Below are 18374 nucleotides of genomic sequence, written 5' to 3' on the forward strand. Positions count from 1 at the left end.
TCAGCCAGGTCTGTGTGGCTTAAAGGGAGCCACAGCACAGAAATCTAGTGACAGGCAGCTTGCTGCCTGTCTAGCTGCTTGGGAGCATTGGGAGTTGTAGAGGGTCTGGTCCAGGGTCCTTAGTTCTTGGATTAATTCGGAACATGCTTAACTCACCCTCAGAGAGTGATGAAGGCAGATCATGTCACAAGGTTTTATGTCCAGTTGCCTAGCTTGATCATCCAAGGTATCACATTTTGAGTAAGGTACACATGAGATTGAAAAGGCAAATGAAGTGATGAAGATGGTTGAAAGAAAGGTTCCTAATGAACAGGGAGAGAGAATGGCAGTACTAGAATAAGTTACTCTAGAAAGGGGAAGAGTTAAATGAGACCTAATGGAGATGCTTCAGAATAATGCACTAGAAAAACTAAACAATCACTCTAACCCCATTGTGAAAGCAGGGGAAACAGCTGCACAAAAAATGATGGATTATATTAAGAGTTCTTTGTAAGACAGGATCGGTGTGTAATATTCATTGTTGCACACAGTCTTTGAATATTACAAGTAAATGTAAAAAGGAGGCTGTAACTGACCACAAATGTTGATTTTGGGGGGGACTTGAGACACAATCATCCTGCTTGTGTTTATGTGGAGCTCAGTCAGCTCTTGCTGGAGCTCTCATCATGCTTTTAAACCGTAGCCAGAGGGCTAGAATATTCCATGAAATTGGTAAGACTTTTAAAACTGACTTGCGATTTTAGTGCTTCCATTTTTGGATGCTCAAGCTGAGACAATTTAAGAAAGTCCCACTTTTAGCGTGATGCTGAATAGCCATCCACTGAAAGGTAAATCTTTTGCATGTGTATCAAGCCGAACATTTCAAGTGTTTTGCTCAGCTTTGAAAATCTCAGTTGTTGCTTCTTGGCTTGGGAAGAAAAATTGGCAATCTCAGACTCCAAACCAAGTCAAGATCAGGCTCCCATCTCCACTCCTTCCCCCTCCCTTCAAGGACATACAGATTCAATGAGGCCTATTTCTGAACCATATATGCAGTTAAGAGGATGGCAGTATATCACAAACAAGATCCTGAAGGAATACAGTGTATTTACGTAATCCGATTTTGCTTTTGAATTTGCGCAACATAAGCATGTGTTCTTTCTTAATGTGACCAAAATCTGGCCCTCAAAGTTCAGGTTTTGATCAAATTAGCAAGCAAAATCTGTCTCCTTTTCTGAACTGCACCACAATATTTGGTTCTCAAAAGTGGCCTGGAAAGTTCATAAGAACAAGCTTTCTCATGATGTGAGACTCCTGGTATTTCCTGCTTCCAGTTTGGCTAGACATGCCGCAACAGTTGCTTTTCTCATGGTATTTGGGTATGGTAGTTGGCTCTAAATGGAAGTCCTAGACCCAGATGCCCACAGCTTTTAAGTCACCAAGTAATTGAGCCCAAATAAGGAATCAAATTTGCCAAATGGCCCCAACCTCAGTAACTGATTCACTTCGGTCTGAAGGTGTTCAATTCTGAGTTTAGAAATCTCGACTCTCAAATATTAGCATAACACCCTAACAGGAAAGAAGCAGTGTAAGGCAAGATCAAAATATAAATAAATAAAGCTGGGAATCAGCTAAACATGTTTTTGAGTGTGTTCTATCTTGATTTGATGGTCAAGATTTGTGAGAGCATGTGAATTGTTTTCAGTTCAGGTAATAACATCTGTCTACTCCACCTGGAGTCAGTGTAGTCCTTTTTACTGAATTCATCAGAAGCTGAATTATCCTGTAATATAGGGCAGCACTGAGACAAGCCAAAGTACTTTTTCTGTTGCCTGCCTTTGGAATGGGACATAATGGTTTCTGCCTCTGTGCTAATCAATCTCTGTTTTGGCATTAAAATTAGTAGGAGAAGGATTGGGCCCAAAAGCTGTGAAATGTTTCTGTAATATCTTGTTTTATCATCTTTTTGAATAAAGAGGCCAAGCTGTATTAATCGTTTTCTCAAATGCAGACACATTACCATAAATCCTACTGGCTTCTGAAATGCTATTTCCTAACCTATTAATTTTTAAACTATATTGCTTTAATATTAGTTTTCTCAGTGATTTCAATTAAGATCTAAGAGATATGACCCTCCCCAGTGGACTTCAGTACATCAGACAGCTGGAAGTATTGGCTTTTTAATGAGACTTAGAAAGGTCTTGATGAAAATCTCAGCAAAGGAAATCCTATGCTCTCAAAATCCCAACACAGACATCCTGGCATGTGAAATCTTGCAACAATCAACATTGCCGGTTTCAGTATCACTCTGACTGGGATGGAAGGGTTAGGAGATTGCTAACAGGCAGCAGAGATTTTTGCTGTGAACATGATCACTAGCTACAATCTTGCCCAGATTTGGGAGCACCCAAAAGATGTTACTGTCTGATGGCATTCACTAGGCTCAGTGAATAGGCCTGGTTGTCTCAGCCCAGCTCCTAGAAAACAGAAAACCATTCCTTGAGGCTGCTTGTAATAATGGCTTTTTTTGCTAGCAGTTACAGCATCATGGCCAAAGAATGTATGGTCATGGAAACTGAACTCCCCTCTTGTCCATCAGGGCTCTCCTGGCAGGTCGTGGCTAAAGCCTATCAGCAGGAGAGGGTAGGGAAAGTCTGCACTGCTGCTGCCTGCTCTTGGGGCAGAGCAAATGTCTGTGGGTTGTGTCCAACATCCCCCACCACTGGCAAATTTGCTCGAGTAGTTTAACCACCCAGTACTCACTTGTAGCGTGTGCCACCTTGGCATTGTCTGTTGTATCAGTTTCTGTGAGCAAGCAAACTGGCCTCAGGTAAAGTCAGAGGCTGACTTCGGGACTTCACTCAGCAGCTTAATTCAATGCCTTAGGAGGATCTTGACTTTGAAGACTCTGAACTCACCCTTTATTGGTAAAGATACTACATCTCCAGAAGATGTTCTTTGATGAGGAAGGATAGAAATTTGATTTGATTTAGGCATGGGTGGGTGTATTAGTTTTTTATTTCAAGGTGCAGCTTGGAATGCCATAAAAGCAGTTGTGTTGCAGACAGGACTGTTACAGGAGTTCTTTTTCTTTCTAGTTAGCAAATGGGATGGCAACAGACTTCCAAGGGACAAAAGTATTTTTTTTCTAAATGTCTTCATATGAATTTTTCACAGAAGGTGTTTCTGGCTTGCCAGCTGGAATCTTCCTCCAACATGGCAGAGCTGGCCAAAAAAAAACCAAAAAACTTTGGAGGTAAATGTTGTTGAAAGTTTATTTAGGCTGGTAGTCTAACTGAGTGGGAATAATTCTACCTGAGGATAAAGAATTTGAATCAGCCCATATCCTCCTCCTCTTATCAGCATCTAGCCATGACTCAGCATGCAGGGATCAGGCCATCTGTGGTATTGATAAATACTTCAAGCTCAAAACTCTGAAGGAATACTGGAGAGTGAAATCCATGCACTAAATATACTTGATTACTATCAAGAATTATAGGACAAAGCTTTGTAAGGATAGAGGGAATTTTTGCTCTAGTGTTTCTGGAGAGAACATTTGCTTCTTCATAGGATTACATATTTATGTCTGATAACACTATCCATGACTAGCCCCTGGTAGGACTGTGCTTTTTGTCAGAGTAAATTGTACTCTGATATAAAGATAATTTTGTGTTTTGGCCATTATTCTTGCAATATTGAAGTATCCATCTGCTATGATACTGGAAAGAGCATGAACTTTGTCGAGCAAACTTGACAATTGGTGAAGGTTATGTGTTATTTTTGTTGTGCCAGTGCCCTAAGCATTGTAGGAAGAATGTATCAACAAGCCTAGTTCCAAAGGGTTTGCAACCCAGAATCTTAATAGGCAAGAAGTGAATGATGCTGCAGTGGGAGGGACGAGGGTTGGGGTACCTCCGTGGGGTGCAGTTGCAGAATGAAGCAATGGTGTAGTATAGTCCCATGGCCGCAACAAACTTTCACAGAAGACTGATAATTTTCTTCAAGATGTTTTCATCCTGAATTCAGATCAGGACAGCAGACTGGTGGTTGGTCACAGTTTAGAGCTTTGCAGGCTACTTCTGCCATAAAGCACGTAAACATTTTGAAGGCAGTTGCTTAGTTAATAATACCAAGAAATCTGTGTTCCTCAGCTGTTATTTAGAATGCCTCATTGTGACTTCTTTTTTTGTTTGTTTGCTTCTGTGCTATGATTTATGGTATCTCCTGAGCAGGTAAAAGATGACAAGGATAAAGGAAAAGCACCCAAAGAGGAAATTAAAAGTATCTGGGATCGTAAGAAAGGAGTTTCTGAACAAAAGGCACAGAATGGAGAACGTGAACTCATTGCCCCCAAGCTTAAATCTACTGAGAATGCTTTTGGGTAAGTTTCAAGTAAGCACTGGGCTTGCTTACGTTATGCCATCTCTGGGTCTCTGCTTAATAGCCTTGTAGCAGCTGAGAAGACGACGTGGGTTGGCAAGATCAGCAGAGGCTCTAGCATTCATTGGGTTGTAGGTATGAATTAAGGCTCTTGGCCTATTTTCTAATGAACTGCCCCCACATTGCTGCAGTAACAAAATGAAGTACAGAAAGCAGATGTAAATATCCTTGCTCTCTCAGTAGAGACAAGGAGCTTATTTTTGCTCTGCTGGGGCAGAGCTTATTTTGCTCTGCTCTGTCCTTCCTTGAACGACACTTATTTCTAATATCTGCACAGAGGCCAATAACGACAACAGCCCAGATCTTGTCTTCTCTAAGTTTTAAAGTCAGATCTCAACCTTTACTGAAGTAACCTATTTCCAATTACTCACCTGCTTTTAATCAGACTCTGCATATCAGTATGGAGCACAGTCCAGCTGGTAACTCTTGAAAGAGCATCTCTCTTGATCTCAAGGCAAACCTTGGAATGAATGGCTTCTCTATAAAAATGATTTTTCAGTTAAGTGAAAACCTCTCCTAGGCAAAATGTTCTATTTTTTGTCTTTTTATAAGCTGTATCACAGTTTGATTTTTCTTTTTCTTTTCAAGGAAATATTGGCCTTATGGCTATATTGGGAAATTCAATGAAGGCAACAAATTTCTAGTGAAAAGTTTATTAAAAAAGGATTGTGCCTGCTAAAAGGAGGGGATACATGAAGCAGAGTGGAAGTTCTTCCTTTTAGCAGAAAAACAGGAATGAATAGGTTAGAAAACTAAATTTTTTTCCTTCTGCACATCTCTTCTTCTTTTACATTGACATAGGCAAAGAAAAGGTTAAGCTCTCCAGGCACTTTGAGAAATCTGTGCATGGCAGATGGGATTTGCTGTTGTATCTCAGCATTCCCCTCATGATTCTTCCGGGAAAAACAAACTTTCTCAAAATAAAGTGCAGTTCAAAAGTCCCCGGAGACACCCTGGCCTAAGGCCAAAAGACAGGCAGAGATGGAGATGGAATAGCAGGAAATTGGCCTTGCTCGGAACTGTTCTACTTCATGACTTGGGTCACATCATCAATAACATGAGAATGGTTTTCTAAAAATATTTTTGTTGTGTTTTCATTTGCTTACTTCCTGTGGGAGACAGGCCTTAGTGGCAACATGTAGATTTGAGTTTCCACTCCTTTTTTGCTTTTTCTGTTTTTCTTCTGCTGTTTCCCAAATGTGGGAAGAAGCCTGTTAATTAGCCTTTTATCAGTGGAGTAGAAGACTTGGGTTGGCAACATCAGCAGAGGCTATAGCGTTCTTTGGGTTGTTAGGTATGAATTAAGGCTCTTGGCTTATTTTCTAACGAACTGCCCCCACATTGTTGGGCTTTGTTTGGAACTATCATTCTTCTTGTTTTTACATGAACATATCAGATACTAGTTAGGAAGCACGTAACTTGGCTAACTCTCAGTGGTGAGGACTGAGAATAAAATAGGGTATTGGAGGCTAAAGAAAAATCTTATCTATGTCGTCTTTGTCTACGTCAGTAAGAGAAATACAGAATAAAACCCCATTTTATGGCTTCCCCTTCCCATCTCCCCTCCCGCCTGCCTTCCTCCCTATTCTCATACAGGACTGCAGAAGTCCTAAATATGATGTAACATGTTTTTTTCACATTGTTCTGACATTTTTGGCTTCCACAAACCACTTCTTTCCTTTTCCTCCTTGTCTGAAAGCTGGCAACCAACTTCATTTCTTAGCACCAAAGAGGTGCTTACGAAACTCTTTCTCCACCCAGCATCTCAATACTAATTTCACAACGTCGACAGAAGGGAACAGAGATTCCCAGAATCTGTTGAAAACAGAGGAGTTTGGGAGGTGGAGGAAAGTAAAGAGAATTACTGCCAGTTTATTGTCTGCTATTTTGGATTATGCAGAATCAATACTGGAAGTCCTGTAAGCTGCATGAGAATAAAATAAGCTAGAAGCTTTAAATGTCCTTCTTTGTAAGGAGGACAAAACAGTCACCTGAGGTCTCTAAACAAAAATGTTAAGGCTAGATTCTACCTTTGACTTTTATCGGTCGAAAGCTGAGAGTAGCTGTTAATTTCATTGAGGCTATCTGCACTGAAGTCACTGAGGACTAACCTTTCTTCTGTGCCGGTATAAAACAGAATGACTATTTATTGAGAGAATCTTGGCAAAAGTTATGTTCTTAGTTCTCTTAATTCTGAGGGCTGAGTATTTGCCCTTGCCAGGGATATCATTATATCTGTAAGAAGTGACCTCTTGCGTCTTCTTTGGGCCTGAAGCTTGCAGGTCTGGGTGGGCTGGTGACACAGACTTCAGAGACCAAGAGGAAAAAAAAAAGAAATAGTGAGGTTCCTAGGATGTTTGCTATAGAGGCTACAACCTTGCAATGAAGCAGGAAAGCTTTAAAATAGCCAGGGATTTCTCATGGCCTGTGCAGGATAGATGCACTGGATCCTTAGAAATACTTAGTGCCTTCTGGAGGCTTGTGGAACATTTTGGGTTCTCAGTAGCTCTGCAAACCGAATCAGAGGTATTTCAGGCTGGAGGACACCCAAAATCATACCTCACACCTCAGGTATTGTTCTTCACTTTCACCTTGAATGGGCTAAATGAAATTTCAAATAAAGTTTTCAATGTTTTCTCACAATGCTTTAGTTAATTGTATATGTATTTTTCATTTAAAAAGCATGAGTTCCTTCCTTTAATTACGCATCACTACCTGACGCAAGCCCTTATCTGTGACCACTTACATTAACTTGATGCTTACGATGGAGGGTGATCTTGTGGTTCTACTTTCATGGTTTAAGTGATTCCGCTGCAAAACCACATTCAGGAATAGGGCCTGGAGCAGAAAAGGATTGTGATAAGGTGGTGTTAGGGAAATATGTATTATGTAGTTGTAACTCTAGCTTAGAATATCAGGTATGAAAATGTGCTGCGGGTACATACATTCACAGATCTCTGGGACTTTTTTTTTTTCTTTAGCTTTGCTTTGTTATGTTACACTCTTGCATAGAAAAGACTTTCTAAAACCAAGTAAACACACTGCAAAATGAGTGCCAGGTCCACTGCTTTAGTGTTGAACTTGCACAGATGAGGTACAGCAGCTGAATTCACATAATAGTATCAGTTTGGTTATACTATTTTGCCATAAGTTTTCTAGTGATACAATTCCTAAATCATGCATGCCATGCTAGAACCAAATTTCATCCAGTTTGGTAAGGTCTTGTGGGGGCAGAGAACTCTGTGTTAGTAGATTCTGTTGTGATACTGAAACCACAGATAACTCAGCTCTGGTCCTGCAGCCTGTTTTATATGGTTAACTCCATCTAGATGAGGCTCTGAAGAGCACCTTTACAGGATTGGGTATGATCTACCAGATTGCAAATTTATATGATATTTGTTCTTCATGTTGTCATCTCTAATCTGATCATCTCTAACAGTTATTGTTATTGTTGGAATGCTTAATTTGTACTGTCTTGTGGTACTCTGCAATACTCTGCATTAATGAAATCATTAATATCCAGATTTTTTAAATGCCAACAGAACAGAGCATAAAGTTGTTTTTTTTTTTTAAATCATAAGTACATTCCCTTTCTGTCTTTTGTGAATAGCACACTGATACCTCTTAGGTACCTATCTCCTTGTCAGCGGTAATATTAAATGCACTCAGGGAGCAGACATTTGTCTAAACACTGGTGTGGTAATTGTTTAACTAGGTGATGCTATCTGATTCTGTTGAAAGTATGCACTTCACCTATGCAAATTCTTTGCGGGGTGTTTTTGGTATTCTTTCTTTCTGTCTCATATATTACAGCTGATTGGAAAACTTCTGGTTTTCTTCTGTGGAAAGTTGCCATTAATAAATAATTTCCAGTTCCTTAATAAAAAGTCATACTTTCCCTGGAAAATGTCAGCAAAAGATCTATTGTACCTTTCTGTTCATACAGGCTGGGAGAGTTAAAGTGATACATGTTATAGATGAGATAGGAACCTTTTTAGGTTTTTAAAACACTGTTGAAGCTGTAAGATTCTTTCTCCTCTCTTATCGCCTTCTGTTTTCCCCAAGTCAGGTAATATGTTCTGTCCCCAAAGATGCTTGTCTGTTTGTAGAAGGTTTATAAAAAATACTTGCCTTTGAAAACAAAGGATTAGTGCATCTTTTATTACATAGAACATGGCATAATATTTTTGCTATGAGATTTTATATGTAAATTTATCTCATTGAAAATCAACAGAGAGGAGATAGTTACGGCTTTCCATTGCTTTGTTTTCTGTATGAAGTATAATATGCTTTTGGAACTGTTTCCTCTGTAGACAAACTGCAGAGCAGAGGTGTGAAACTGTAACAGTTTACTGTATACCATAGAGATGCTGATGAGATATGATACTCCTTGCTGAAGTTACATGAGATGCTGAATATTTCCAGCTCAGTTACCGAATTCTTTTAAAAATTGAGGTGGCCTGAGTTCTCAGGCAGGGTGGTGCAGCTCCTGTGCACACAAGCACGAGAGATTCCTTCCTCACTGGCAGTGGGTGGGAAAGGTGCTCCTTGTAGTATCCCAGCCTACCAACTCCTGATGAAATTGTTTCAGGTCTGTCATAGTTTACAAAGAGCAAAAGGTCTTATAAGGCAATATCTTTGAGTGCTGGGCTCTCGCACTGCTGGTGAGCACATGGCAGTGGGTGGCTCTGGCCAGGAAGGGAAAACCCGTGGTGTATCACCTTCCCTTTCATTTCTTTCCCAGCCGCTCCAATTTGAAAGGGACCGCAAATGCCGAGGAAGCAAAGCTGGGGTCTCAGGTCGAGGCTGGAAAGCGGCTAGAAGACCAGCGCCGTCGCCGAGGTGAGAACGAGGAGTTTGAGAAGCTGAAGGAGAAGCAGCAGGAGGCGGCGGCAGAGCTGGACGAACTGAAGAAAAGGCGGGAGGAGCGCCGGAAGATCCTGGAGGAAGAGGAGCAGAAGAAGAAGCAGGAGGAGGCTGAGAGAAAAGCCAGAGAGGAGGTAAGCATAAAAGATGAAGTATTGGACTCTGTTTTTATTCCCTTGTTGTTACTACTTTACTTCCACTGGCCTTGCATTAGTTGATAACTCTTTACAGCAGTGTCTGCACAGACACTTTTAGGCAAAGAAGTCCGTGGGGCTGGAGGTCGATGGGTCTGTATTTGACAAAAGGACACAATGAGGCCGTGGGAGACTGGCTCATAGATGAGGAAGGAGCGTGTAACAAGGAAGACAAGACCAAACACAAGCATACAGGCCAAAGTGTGCTTCTCCTTCTTGCATCTGGTGTTGCTGTATGGGGAATTGCTGCTGTGACTTTGCTTCAAATTGTACCCTTTATCTGGTCCCGCTGAGTTGCGTGCTCTTCTGGGCGTCACTGTTTCTTAGCATCTGTCAGGAGATGGTCTGTCACAACAGACCTTGATTTCAAATATGCTACCCAGCATTAAAATCACCCCATTTTCTAACTTTCAGATTTAACTGCAAGTATGCTGTATTTGTTATCAAGTGACTACATCACATAGATGCTCTGGTGAGGATCCGAGGTAAAACATGCAGTCATCCAGGGTAGAAAGAAATGTTACAGTTCTAGCCTCAGGAAAGACAGGGCTCTAATATATGTCTTCACGAGTCAGGATTTCATCTGCGATAGTTGCGCATTTCTTATCTTCTTGGAGATGCAAAATGTTGGGGGTGGTGTTACAGCCACACAGTTCTTAATTTATTCGTGATGTCTTTTTGACACTACACAAATTGAATTGCAAAACGCATGTCAAAATTCATCTGCTGCAGATGAGCGGGAATGTTAATATTATATATACTTATGGTGGATCACATTAGGAAGATCTCATTAGGAAGATATTCTTGTCTATTTAAATATTCTCATTAGGAAGATGTTAGGAGCTCATTAGGAAGATATTCCTGTCTATTTAAATAGTGAGTACCCAAGCACATCTGTTTGCTTGTACTGCCTCTGCCAAGGGACTCTATAAATAGGATTTAAAAATCTCTGGTGCATCATTTAGGAATCTTAGTTGTTTGGAAAACAAATGGTAGATGAATAATAATAGTGTTTGGCAGCTGAATGCCAATTGCTTTAATATACTAAGCTCTTTACAGTAGAACTTAATAGATGCTGAGATTGCACAATTCCTTGCTGGGCAGACCCTGCTGACCAGTGCTTACAATGGTTGTGCTTTGAGGGCTCCTGGTTTGACTTGTAGCTTATGAAGTAAAAACTCATGTTACCTCTTTGGAAGGAGAACTGTAAGCATGTAATCTTTGCTTTTTTTGGGCACCTATTGATTTTTCCTTGTGAAGTATTAACATTGGAACAACAAGCGACAGAGTAGATGGACAGAAGAACAGTACAAAGATGATACATGAGGATACATAGAAAATGAATTTGCATATTTTTATAAATGTGCTTTGAGTGGCACTATATGGCAATAAATCTGGTGACCTCACTGTGAGGAGACACTAAAGCAGCACAGACTAGCTGTCTTCCCTACTTCCTTAGCACTGTGATGGATTAGCAGCAATACATTGCTAGTTTTCAGATAGGTCACTGAACTTTTTTGATTGGCATAAAAATCTGTTCTTAGAAAATTTGGTAAATGTTTGAAGGACTGCAAAGCCCTGTAATGGTGAGGTAGTTTCTGAAAGAATAAGTGACCATTCATATTTTTTAAGGAGGAAAAGAGGAGGATGAAGGAAGAAATTGAAAGGAGAAGGGCTGAAGCTGCTGAGAAACGTCAAAAGATGCCAGAAGATGGTGTATCTGAAGACAAGAAGCCATTTAAATGTTTCAGTCCTAAAGGTTCATCTCTCAAGGTAACGTACACACTAACATCTATATAGTACATAAAAAGTAATGGGAGTTGCGGTCCAAACAAACAGCCAAACACCAAAGCTGTGTGGAAGTGCTTGAAATCAGACCTGGGACAATGCTCTGAAATAGACTGTAGCCTGAAACCTTTAGCTGAAAGACTTCATTCATTGGGATGATTGAAAATTAGAGATCCTTTCTAAAAATAGAGTCTAGACTGGGAGTTACCTGTTCTTGTTCATGAAAAATGTCCAAAAGGGAACTTCATCTTCAAGAAAAAAATATTTTGGAAATTTAGAGCTGTATTACTATGTTGATTTTCAATGTTAACTTATTATAGGAGTGCTTTGTGAACTGGAGTAGATAAAAATCACAAATATTCTCTCTCTCTACTTCTACGTCCACAATTACTTTCTTCCTTGCCAGATTACTTTGTCTTTATGCATATTTAGCCTCATCATCATTAATTGAAACTGCCCCATATGGGAGTTCTAGCTTATGTCTAATCCCCCTAAAAATAACATCTAGAAGTACTGGGGTGGATTTCATTTTCTTATGTAACAGGGAAAAAGCCCCCTTCTGTTGCTGCAGGAATTTCTAAGTGGTCTTCTGTGGCCTATACTGTATTGCAAGTCAGATAAATCAATCAAATGGCCCTTCAGCATGGAGGTAGAATCCTGCCCCCCTCCTGAAATTATTGGGAACTTTGTTTTGGTATGCAGTTCAGTTGCTTTCTCAGCTCAAGCTCAAACTACAGATCTATTAATTGTTTTCAGCTATCTTCTCCTTTTCTCATTTTGTGTCATTAGTCACTTAAGAATCCAAAATGTTTGTCCAAAAAGGCCCCTTAGTGGGCACTAGGAGAGAAAAGAACCACACAGGAGGTTATCAGGTAGGAGCTCATTGAACCATGAAGTGGATCTTCATGGGATTAAGAATTGTATTTGTTGAGTGACAAACTGCATTTGGTCAAAATTACATTTCTGCTCACGCTACACTTTGAACCGATCTGGAGCTTCAGCCCTATGCTGTTTTGGGTCCAGTTCTAGCAAATACAGTGTCCAAATGCTTTTGACTGGACTTGCCTTTGACTTCTCAGACACATCTGAGCCTGAAATACAAGGACAGAATACCTACAGCTGTAAACAAAGATTGCCAAGCTTCACGACTTGCTCCTGTTAGATAAACCTGGTCTTGCCATTTTGGTTGCAGAAGACCATGTCAGTAACAGGCACTATAAATGTACAGCTTCTTCCCAGCCCTCCTGGGAGGGTTTCCTTTTCTTCTTTCTGTTTATTGAGATGCCTTTTATGACATACATTTGGAACTTTAGTTCACAGATGACTCAGAAGAGAGGAAATTATACTTGAAAACACATAATAGAAAGATACAGATCATAATTTTGGGGAGAGTGGGGAAAAAACACTGGATTTGGCAGGAGGTTAATAGCTTTCAGAGAACTTTTGGACTGATGCTACACTACTCTACTAAGTGTATTTTTAGAGGAAAGCTGGAATTTTCCAAATGTCGTTAAGCATCCAAGGTCCAATTTTTTTATGATGATAATTGCTGCTGGGTTTTATGGCTTGTTAGGTAGAAGTTGTTTGTTACAAAAACTGATATATGCAACTCTGTACATGTTTTTTCTCTTTCTCTGTGTGTCTCTGAGAAATTGGTGATACCGTACATATTCCAGTCTGGAGTCTGTGGGTGGCCAGAGTAGATACATAATGCTGTTGAACTTCACACCCTAAACTGTTTCTTGGCCTTCTGTGGTCAATAGCTGAGGAGAGATTAATGTCTTTTTAATAACCTGATGTCAAATTCGATGTCAAACTGCAGTTTTTAGAAGACAGTATATTTTGTTACCTTTCATTTGGTCAGACTTCTCAGGCTGGTCTAACCTGGTTGGGACACAGCTTTCTCATTGCCTGTTATGCACTGCCCAAGTTATCTTTTGAGTTATAAAGCATCTGGCACATATTTTCTCCCTTGATGAATGTATCGTCTGGTTAGATGTGTCATGGGTCATGTGAGAACCCTAAATGCACAATTGTGGGTGGGAGGTTGGAATTAATAATGAAAAAAGGGAGGCTCAGTATTAAAATACTGTATGGTATATGTGCACATTCTGACTTCTCCTAGATCACAATGTGGCAAAGCACCCTTTTCTCCTTCCTTGTCCTTCCTGATGTGATAAGTTTTGCGGGAGAAAAAGAAGTTCCTAGGAGTGACTTAGATGAGGAAAGTAGGGGATGCTGTTTACAAAGTGAACTACAAGAACAAAGGACAGAAGGGAGATAAACTGAAAAGCAGCATGGCATATTACCATCTTATGGACACTGCGTTTATCCATCAGGCAGGGCATGGAGTAGCATGACATGCAGACTCAGAATTGAGAGACCAAGATGTGCAACTCATCTCCATGTATTACATGGCTCATGGATGCACACATATAAATACATGTATACAAACATGGACATAATATACATACATGCTTGTATTTAGAAAGAACTACTATGATTATCTAGTCTGGCCTCTACTAAATCACAGCCTACACAGTATTGACAACTCCTGTTGTTTTAACTGTTAAATACAATATTTCCCTGAAACCTGAGACACTACTTCAGCAGAACTACTACGGCAGCGTGGAGTCCTCCCATGTACAGCTTGAGGGCTGGTCCTTTCCGAGGGGACAGTGAAGAGGAAGCATGCAAAGTAAATACAGGCCAAGTTCATCACTAGCTAAGGAACAGAAGCAGCTTGGATTTCTCAGGGCTGGTGGACTCCCTGTGGGCAGTAGCAGCAGTACCAAACCTCTGTTCAACCTCTGCCCTCTCACTCCCGGTGTGTTTTTTTTTTTTTTTTTTTTTTTTTTTTTTTTTTTTTTTTTTTTTATAAGGACAAAGACTGGAACAACCTCTGCTGCTCTCCCATCCTGCTCTAGCTCATGCTTTCCCTAGTTTAGTTCACACAAATGGTGCTGTGGTAGAAAAATGAGATTTCCTGCATAATCTTTGTTCATTTTCCTTTTTAGACAAGTTCATTCCTCATGTTTTCTTTGGGAAGGAGTGTTATTGACTTCTTGTATAATTATTCTCTAGGTTAATGAGGAGAGAACAGGATACTTCAATACTAAGTCTTCTCTTGGGGGTGAGCTCCACCACTACAGAAATGCAAAAGCAGTTAGACATTGAGGGAAGGAAGCAATGGCAGAAGGCCGGGAGCCTGGGATATCTTCTGCCTTTGCAGAAAATGTCTCCTGGGAGACATGGGCTGATGTGGCAGCCTGCACTCTCTGCAAGGCAATACTGACAGCTAAGCCAGAAGATAGGACTTTCAGGGCTTTTTTTTTTTTTTTTTCTTTCTTTAAAGACCTGTCTTATCCTATCTCATTATTGCTTTCAATACCTGACAGCTGGAGCAGTGACTGGAAAGAGTTAGAATCCACAAAATCAGTTCTTCCTAGATGAGCTACTTTTGCAGCAGAGGGAAGATAGAATGGTAAGAACAGGATTTGTGACTTTTGTTTTTCCCCCATCTTTGATGCTGATGGAAGCTCTCTGGTCTGGCAGATAAACTGGAGTCAATTGGTGCACTCTGCATAGATGCTGCTGACAGCAGGAAAAATCCTAACTGTGCTTAATGAAGCAAAAGAGCACGTGAGTCACTCGGGAAGTATAAGGAGAAGCCACTTTACTCCCAGGGACTACCACTCTAAATGGATTTCCACTAGGTTCTTCCACCTGTTGGATATGAGGCAAAATTTTAATGCAGGGATTTCTGTTTTCTGTGTGCATTTCTTATTCCCCTTCCTCCTTGACCCTTTTTTTTTTTTGAGAAAAGCTTTTATATATATCAGTTCACAACACTTTCTGTTGCATGATATCTAATACACAGTTTAAAATTCTGAAGAATCATTTAATACCTTTGTATGAAACAAGTTTTACTGGGCATATCTTGATGGGTTTTTTCCCCAAGTCACTGGCTCAAATTGTGTGTTAAATCATTCCTCTTCCATTCTGTTCTTGGAGAATGTGCAGACGGAAGACAATACACTGTGACATCCACAATTTAACTGCATTTTTAATAGGCAAGACATTTCTTGCACAATTAGCAAACAAAACATGTCTATATAATATTGAGTGTGGATAAATGCATACATATATCTCTGTATAACATCTTGCTTAAGTTATTCCTTGCCACCTGTTTGTGCCGACTCTGTTGAGTAAGGCCCTAATAAGGTGTGAGAATCTGCATAGTTTTGATTTATGTCCATTGGTATCATTTCATCTGACTTCACCAGCAGAAGTGTAGGTGTCCATCTAAGTATTTCGTTGCCTAATCTAAGCTTCTTTGGTAGTTAATAGAGAGAGAGCCACCCTCAGTGGACAAGCAATCCTACCTTTTCTAGGGTGAGCTCCTCTGCCTCTTCACTGACTATAGAGGGAACCAGAATGAGTAATTTTGACTAAATGCTTAACTTTCAAGCAACTGAGGTTAGGTGGGAGACATGCAGCCTGAGATGTTGTGTTCTTTCTCTCTGGTCATAATTTAATTGGAGGCCAGCAGGCTGCCTTTTTGGAGTATGCGTGTGTTCTGTGTCGGAGGCTTTGGAAAGTATTCCATGGTGACAAAACATAGTCCAAGCTATTTAACCAGATCCTCTTAAAACGAATGCAGCAAAAAGATTATTCTTATTTCCTGGTCTCAGTTTGAGGAAATATCTTGCATTTTGTACTAACCACCTTGCTTTGCCTGTTTCTCTTACAGATCTATTTTGTAATACTGTTTACTGTATGTGCCAAACATTTATAATTCTTTGCATGGACTTTGTGTGGTGTGCAGTGGATAAATGGCCTTTAGATGTTGCCGTGCAGTCTTAATGTATTTGACCTGTATGTCGAATACACGTGTGTATACAGGTGTGTTTGCTTTGTTTGCTTCAAGTGCATTCAACGTATGCTTCTGTTTCATGCATGCTGTGTTTTGAGGAAGATGCTCTAGAACAAATTCTCATATAAATGTGCAGAAAACTTGTTATCCATCCACACAAGGCACCTGCTTCCGTGGGAAGAGGACCATTTTCAGCTCTGAGGGTCACTTCCTAACTGCTTTCCTGTTTAACTTATTTTCTGGTTTGCTTCCTCACTCTCCTGTTCTGAACAATCCACGACTCATTCCTGATACCACAGCGGGTGCTCTGAGAACTGCTGTTCCCAGTCGCTAAAGAATGACCCCATGCCTTTTTACTCCAATAATGTAGTAAACCGGAGAATACATGTCCCTCTTCCCCCCAACCTATCCCCCTCTTACACCAGTGCCTACTGAAGCCAGGTTTTCCTGCTGTGTAGAAACATCTCTCCTTCCTGACCGTAGGAAGACTATAAAGAGTCTACTGTTGGTATCTTTTAAGATCTGTCCCTTTTGTAAGATTTCAAGTGGATTCTCAGTTCATCTGAACTAGAAGAGGTTGTAAATTAATTATTAGATGGTTACCTTGAGTCCTGGTTTTCTGAGATAGTCCATATTGTTTGTCCTTGCTGCCGGCCAGGGTTTCACTGATGCAGTGAGGGAACTGCCTGTTCATTCAGTGCAGGGGAGAAACCGGCGGCTCTTGTTGGTATAACCCATCGTTTTGAAGCATTGCTGGTTATGACCCAGAAATCAGCGTTGTGGGAAACTTTTCCTACTATACCATAGTCGAGGAGAGGTGACGTGTTTTAAGTTACCGTCGTAGATCTGTGTCGTGACGTGTTTTAAGTTACCATCGTAGATCTGTGTCGTCACGTTTAATCAAATAGTTTACTTGCTCGTTTTATGGCAATGCCGACTTATTTCCTCCGGGTGAACCGAAGCGGTGCACCCCGAAGGCTGGCAGAGGGAGCTCCGGCCGTGGGGTGTGCACGGCTCTTCAGCTCCTGCCTGGTGTACTGCTGCCACCCTCCGACAACAGTGCGTTGAAACAGTTGGTACCTACCCGAGCAAAGCCCGTCTGTCCACTCAGGACCGTATTTAGATCGTGTATTGGCAACTAAAACTGTTAACGTACATTACTCCGTAAATTGCACATACGTTTTTTTGAGCTTTAGAGGTGCATTTGAGCTGGATTGATGCTAGCTGGAGTTCCTCCAGTGAGCTTGTTTGGCAAATCCTGCACTGAAGTGGACTGCCTGACTTTTTGCTTGTCTGCGCTTGAGAAGTAAAACATGCATGCCCTTTGATGGGGTTGCTGTGGGATTTAGTATTCCGGTACAGCCTGGATGCTAAGGGCACCGAGGAGAACCATTTAAAGGAATGGCTGTCACTGCCTTATTTTAATAAGGCATGAATGCCACAGCAGTCACTGTTAAAGTAACCTGAAAATGGATGACCCATACTGAGACGGGAATCCCCAGGAATTCAGCCAGGCTTGATTAATAGTCATTTCTATCCCATGGAGCTGCCTGTGTATATTTTACTCTTCAGTGAAACTGTAGAGCCTGGAACAAGAAGTGGAACAATGAAATGTGGAAGACACTTGAGGAAGTTTGATTAAAGTATTTCTTGACCCAGAATGCAAATATATACCCCCCTTGCATCGTGAAATATTTTAAAACTTTATTCAGGGATGGAGTCCTTTTGTTTTAAAATTATCAAGAGATTTGGCATAAGTCTTACGAGACCTTCATGATTCTTTTTCCCTGGAAATATTACAATATTTCCGTACACACAGAGTGGGAAATATAGATCAAATGTAAGATACCGGTTTGTATAAAATAACAGCTGGTAGATATAGCAGTCACCCTGCTTCAACATGAGCAGAGGACAGTCTGATTGGTTTTTTGGAGCTCAGATTAAATTGTCAGTGTCCTACAAAAACAGGCGTGAGATAGGGTATGTGGCTGAGCTCCAAACGTGGCCTAGCCTGATGTCTCAACTCAGAAAAACCTTATTAAATTTACTGTCTGTCTCAAGAGATACATACTTGCTCTTATGTGGGAGATATGAGGAAATTTGACATAGATTTTGTGAATATCAACACCTTTCATAAGACAAACTTCTTCCTTTTTCTTCTTTCTGTATTGGTGGTTTATTTTCTTACATATGCCTTACAAATGAGGCATTGAAGAGATATTCAGGATGCA

General features: G+C 40.6%; 1 protein-coding gene across 18 annotated transcripts in view; it reads left to right on the forward strand.

The window, feature by feature from the left end:
* The window catches only part of CALD1 (caldesmon 1), a 198485-nt gene that overhangs the window by 169847 nt on the left and 10264 nt on the right, over nucleotides 1-18374 (forward strand). For 16 of the 18 annotated variants that reach the window (XR_005934246.1, XM_030040318.2, XM_030040313.2 and 13 more), the window contains 3 exons: nucleotides 4212-4360; nucleotides 9164-9419; nucleotides 11112-11252. Coding sequence is in view for 16 of the 18 variants with exons in the window: in XM_030040318.2 (XP_029896178.1) it covers nucleotides 4212-4360; nucleotides 9164-9419; nucleotides 11112-11252 (546 nt within the window). In the remaining 2 variants the exon portion in view is untranslated. The other 2 variants (XR_003927098.2, XM_030040326.2) reach the window with 2 other exon arrangements.

The sequence above is a fragment of the Aquila chrysaetos genome, chromosome 17 (assembly GCF_900496995.4).
Source record: "Aquila chrysaetos chrysaetos chromosome 17, bAquChr1.4, whole genome shotgun sequence".
In the NCBI taxonomy this organism is placed as follows: domain Eukaryota; kingdom Metazoa; phylum Chordata; class Aves; order Accipitriformes; family Accipitridae; genus Aquila; species Aquila chrysaetos.